This window comes from Sinocyclocheilus grahami, unplaced genomic scaffold, assembly GCF_001515645.1.
Source record: "Sinocyclocheilus grahami isolate Dianchi unplaced genomic scaffold, SAMN03320097.WGS_v1.1 scaffold914.1, whole genome shotgun sequence".
NCBI classification, from domain to species: domain Eukaryota; kingdom Metazoa; phylum Chordata; class Actinopteri; order Cypriniformes; family Cyprinidae; genus Sinocyclocheilus; species Sinocyclocheilus grahami.
This window is the reverse complement of record NW_015506093.1, coordinates 215069-220984: the sequence shown is the minus strand read 5'-3', so window position 1 is coordinate 220984 and position 5916 is coordinate 215069. Positions and strand designations below refer to the sequence as shown.

At 41.9% G+C, this 5916-nt stretch overlaps 1 protein-coding gene across 1 annotated transcript in view; it reads right to left on the bottom strand.

The window, feature by feature from the left end:
- The window catches only part of LOC107564155 (uncharacterized), a 4725-nt gene extending 2816 nt beyond the window's left edge, over positions 1–1909 (bottom strand). Inside the window, exon 1 of the mRNA XM_016249164.1 lies at positions 1523–1909. Coding sequence (XP_016104650.1) covers positions 1523–1899 — 377 coding nt within the window. The 5' untranslated portion in view covers positions 1900–1909. The remainder of the gene's footprint in view (positions 1–1522) is intronic.
- Between the last annotated feature and the right edge of the window lie 4007 nt (positions 1910–5916).

Sequence of the window (5916 nt, the reverse complement as noted above, 5' to 3'; positions counted from 1 at the left end):
TGTCGTGTGCAGCTAGTGTGTCATGTACCTTAAATTAGTGTCAGGTGTTCTACCTATTGTGAGGATGGCTGCATATTTCTTCATGGTGGGCATATGTAACTTTATGTTACGCTAAAATTTGGATATTCTACTTGTGGGAAGAAAATGTTAGTTGAATGTGTTATCAGTAGATGTGGTTACCTCTGGGTGTAGGTAATGTTGTGTGTGTGTTAATGGTGTAGTGTATGTGTGGTCAGATCTGTTTCAGTCTGTGTTGTCTCCCCCCTTTTCTTGTATGTCAGTGAAGACGGGCTCTCTGCATCCTTGGCTTGGATGAGGGCGTGTCCATGATCTAATGGGGGTCAGTCCAGCAAGGCAGGAAGTTCTTTAGCAGACAGTCAGAGCTAGTTTGGCATGGCTGTGTGAAGCTGGGGTGCAAACTTTGTCTCCTATGTTGCATTTCTCTTGTGATGCCTTCTGGTTGTGGCAGACTTTCTGACCTTCTGTGGTTCTTGGAGTTGATTTGACAGTTTGTTATTGAGCGATGGGTGACTGAGGTGATGTTCTTTGGTACCTCAGAGTTTCATCAACAGTTGGCCGTGAGAGACTTGCTCGTTCTGGGTGGTTGTTGAACAGGTGCTTGTCATCTCTGATGTGGTGTACCAGGTGATCACCGGCCTTCCGTTCTGTCGCTGGTCACAGCGAGCATGACTCAACTTTGTGGTCATCCATGTTCAGCTTTTCTTGAAGGAACTCTTTCATTTGTCTCATGACTTGTTCCATGTCTTCTGATGGTAAGCTGTCTTGTTCTTCTGCATACTCAGCACTGTGCATGTCTGAGTGGTGCTGAGGTGGGTTTTGTTGTCGCTTACTCACACGAGTTGCTCTTGGATGAGTCAGGCGATTACCTTTGGATGTCTGGTTAGGTTTCCAGTTGTTCCTATCTTTTGGGTTTCTTGAGAAGCGTGGCTGGTCCCATGGATTTTTCCAGCGGTTAGACTGAAAGCTGTCTTGGACATGGGTGTCACGTTCTCTCTGCTCTTGATGGAAGACTCTGGTGTCGTGATGCCACTGGGTGTTGTCCAGTGCAAGGCCTGAGTCTTTGGTGACAGAGTTCAAGAGTGTGGATGTTTTGTTACCTTTCTTTGAGGCCATCTTCTGCTTGTTGTAGGCCTTCTGTGTTAGGTCACGCAACTGTTGGATGGTCATGGAGCGTGGACAGGCCATGACGCCTAGATGATGGCTGACTCCAGGGTGCAGGTTTCTTAGGAAGAGGCTTTTGAAGTTCACATCCTCTTCGAGGTCAGGTTCGTTGTGTGCACCAAAGTAGGCTTGTCGGAGTCGGTTGTAGTAAGCTTGTGGAACCTCTTGTCGACCTTGCTTGATCTCCAAAGCAGTTAACAGTCCAAGTTCAGACTCAGGGTCTGTAAACTCTTTAATATGGACTTCACGAAGTAGCTGGTAGCTTGACTTTGTTTGACTGGGCTGTCGATCTAGGAAGTTTCTTACCTCAGGACTTGATGTGGCTCTTAGGAGGTATAACCTGTCTCTGTCAGTCACATGAGGTCTCATTTCCAGATAAAACTCGATATCTTGCAGGTAGGCCTGGATGTCGTGGCCCTCTGCAGATTTTGGGTTGAAACTGCTGATGTTTTTAGACAGCTTGTTGAGGTCTTTGATGGTCATCCCATGTGCAGCTCCAAGGTCTGCTTGGATGGGAGGTATTCTTTCGTTGGCAGGAAAGGCTTGTGTGGCGAAGGCAGGTGAGGTTTTGGGTTGTGGCCCTTCGCGCCTTTCGTCATATGCTGGTTCTTGGATATGGGACTCTGCTCTGCTGAGCAGTGGTGAGGCTGAGAGATGCTTCTCTTTTCTTGGCTCTTGTTTCGGCTCATAAGCATCTTTGAGTACTTTTCTGACCATGTAGAGCTCATCGTTGGTATCGTCTAGCTGTTGGGTCAGATTGTCCATTTCAGTCCTGTACCTTTCAAGGTGGTCTTCCAAGGTACTGATCTCAGCATTCTTGTCTCTGATGTGATTCTTGGCTTTCTCTAGTAGCTGTTCGGCATACTGGAGTCTGTTTACTTTCTGGGCAGCCTTTGCACGTTGTTGGTCGAGCTGAGCTGCTGCCAGGGCTGCTTGAAGCTTCTTAACTTGTTCCGTTGTTTCTTGCTCCCTCTCGTTGGGTGCTTTGAGTTGATCTTGAACTTTCACTTCCAGCTTGTCTATGCGGCGTTGAGCACGTGTCAGCTCCTCTTGAAGGTGGGTGATGTGCTTGTCGCTCAGTTTCAGCTGGGTTGTGAAGGCATAGCTTAGGGAGCTGGTGATCTTGACTAGCTCCTCGTGGTTGTTGTTCTGGCTTGAATCTTGTGTCAGGAATCTTCTCAGGATTTTGATTATTATTAAAAATAATAACAGTTCAAATGTCTTGGGGGTGAGGCTGTCTGTCATGCCTCTCAGCCAAGTGTTCACATCTTCCCCATGGGCAATGGGGTCTGCAGTCTGTGGCATGTTGTCACGCTGGGGAGAAGAGAGACTGACACAGATCTGTGTGGAGTCGAAGCCTATGTGTGGTGAGACAAATAAGTGTCATGTCTGATTGTGAAGCACTAGTGAAGTGTGGTGATGATTGTGTTGGTCTCAGGGTGTCTAAGTAGACTAGGGATGTGAAGACTTCGTCACTCTAATGAGGAAGAGGAAAAAGAGAGAAAAAGGTGAAAACAATTAAATGAAAAGAAACAATTCCTTTTCAGTTAGAGAAATTCTTCCTTTTTTCAATTGAATGTTGTTATCAAGAAGGTAAACAATATTATTAAATCTCTGTTTTAGACAAAAGAATGCAATAATAATGTTGATATCTCTTTTCTTAGTCTGACAGGATTGACACCGTACACCTTACAGTTGGGCCGCTCACCAGGGAGGCTGCGAAGGCGACAGTTGTTCAACACTTATCTCTATTAAATCGATCTCAGCATTGGATGAGATTCTAAAATTTGGATTGCGTTTCCAAATGTAGGGAGGTTAGGAAGAACAAAGGAGGGGTTGATTACAATCAAATTCATACGGATGATTCGTCTTTTTCAACAAGATTATGTATTTCATTCACATAGAATTGATTGATGGTTCTTACAGGTCCCTACGCATGTGAAGAGTAAAGAGGAAAGAAAGCAGGAGGTGACAGGAGAAAAGGGGAGGAGAGCTTCGAGAAGATTGTGTATTTTATTCACATAAAATTGATTGATGGTTCTTACAGCTCCCTACACATGTGAAGAGTAAAGAGGAAGGAAAGCAGGAGACAGGAGAGAAGGGAAGGAGACTCAGTAAACTGAGTGGATTGTGTCCACTAGCAGGCTCTGTTGCTGTTATGCCCAACTACAAGTATAATAGTGTTGTTTTTAGCTGCTGCACAACCAATCAAACAAAAAAAATTATTTAAGTGAAAGAGAGTTGTCTTTCTAATTTATTTGAACTCGTAGTGAGGGATAACACTGTCTCCTATTAGGGCTCAGGTGTGTCGTTGCCAAGCTAGGATATACAGAGGAAAGAGAATGGTAAGTAAAGTAACATTAAAAAGTAATAAATGGGCAAAATAAGTAAAAAAGGAAATTAAATAAACAAGGAAATCAATAAATAGAACAATAATGGCTAAGTGTATAACCAAACAGGAAGAAAATGGGTCAAACGCAATAAAATAATGAGTAAGTATAAGTCTGAATAGAATTTATTGATAGGGGTAATAAAATCATTTAGGTAGAATAAGTTTACTTAAACTTTAAAAGTTCAAGGCTTATTCGTACCTAAGATGATTAGGCATAAGAGGGAATACTAGAAATAATGATCATATGAAATGATCTGAGGGGGAAATTTGAATGATTCCAAATAAATTTAATGTTTTAATTAAATTTGAATTTGGCACAATTAATAATTGTGAGTCAGTATTTCCCTTTCTAGTAAAATAAGATAAAATGGTAAGAAGTGAGAAAAGGGAGAAATAAGAGAGAGAAAGAGACCAACAGGTGTATTAGTTTAGATGTTTAAAGGGTTAAATCACTTTATCGTTGCCCAAACAGACACTGCATTCAACCACTGGATGTTAATGCTAACTGCTAACCTTTGAGGCTAAAGGCTTTAGCAGAGACTTCAATGTAAACACCACCGTTTCGTTAGCTTAGCTGCACGTGCGCAGTTCAGAGTTGCCTCGGAAGTAGGTTAAGACTACCATGTCACGATCGTAACTATGGCAACCAAAACACGCTCTAGTGGGCTAGCCTGTGAATAGTTGCATTGCAAGTACAGTTAAGTATGTTATATGAAATTTTGGCACATTTCAACACTGTACAAATAACAACACCACTTCTGGTTGGTTTTGCGATGTGGCGCTTAAACTCTCAGTTCGTTCGGAGTTACATTTAACTTTATTCAAATAGCAGCTTCGCCTTAAGCGAAACAGTGATAACCATCTCAGCAGATCTTCAAATCTCCGTGCCAGTCTCTCTGGACACGTAAACACAACAGCTTTTCTTCGCTGTTGGTACAAAGTTAATATTAACTTACACGCAGTGTTAAGCGAGATTAAATTTACATTGTGAACAGACACAGGCATGCAAACATTATTCTCTAATGTTTAACCCAGGGAGTCAAAGTTGATTTGGCAATGGGACATGCATTAAAGTCAAACAATGAATAATAAGGCTTTGATAAATAGATTGAGGAACACGCTCAAAACTATTCTTTATACACCGATTTATTTCCCTTTTAACTACTGCAGTTTAGCTCCGTTCAGCTAACGATGACTGAGATTCCCTGCAGGGAGTATAGAGATTGAAAAGCACTGGAACTGTGGTAGATTTTTATTGGTTAAATGATGAATTGTTCGAGTGTAATCATTAGTAATATAGCCATTTAAATATCTAGTTATACTTCCATTATAATCCTATATGCTGTAATAATTTACTTAGTTGTAAGGGAATTAATCATTATTAATTCATTCAGGTTTATTTCTAGCTCAGGTTTTAAAAGAACTCGATCTGAGAATTCGAGGTCCACCTGATCAAAACTGACTTTGACTTTCAATAGTTTATACTTTTATCAGCTACTCGACCAGCGAAGCTGGCTTTTGACGAGCAGCACACAACAACGGTGGCCACCGAATAGGTAAGCAATTTTGCTTATATAATTGGTGTGTGCTGTTTGCGGGTCTGCTCTTGGTGGTAAGGACACTTAAAATCTGCTCTTCCAGAATTAAAAAATAAATGAATAACTCAAATAAAATATTATAAAAGGGTTTTTTGATGTCAGAAGAAATAACTGCATGCACAGATTTGGTTTAAAATTAGGAAGGCCTTGCTAGGGAACCTAAATTGAAGCTGGATGGTGTAGGCAGAAATACATTACGTCTAATGGTCTGTATTGATTGTGGATTGGGCTTAAAAGGGAGGCAATCAACAATGAAGCAGATATAATAAAGGATAGCGCGCAAAGACCTACGGATACCGCTTTGAGAAAGAAAAAGGTGTAAGGAGGCTCGAAGGGCTGCACGGGTAGGCAGAAATCCCTGCTGGGCGCTGTTTTTTTACTAAGTTGAGGGAGAAATTGTCAGTAAAAGAACGAGAGCACTGCAGGTCACTCGAGGTAGAGTGTAGTGTTTTGTTATATGAGACTGAAACTGTGTCTGTGTCCGTGTGAATGTCCGTATGAGTGATGGTGAATGTATGAGAAAATAAAGAAATTCCGTATTGGGTGGTTAAGAGCTGCGCACCCTCTTGGTCCATCACTTAAATGTGGCTTGGCGTGGATGGACGCAGCTCGTGACGCACCCGAGAGGGATGAATAAATGATTAGCCCTATAGATAAAGGGAAAAAATATGAATGCTTTAGCCCTAATAAAAGGGAAAACGAATGAAAGCATGAGCCCTGTCTGAATAAAGGGACGAGCAGTGT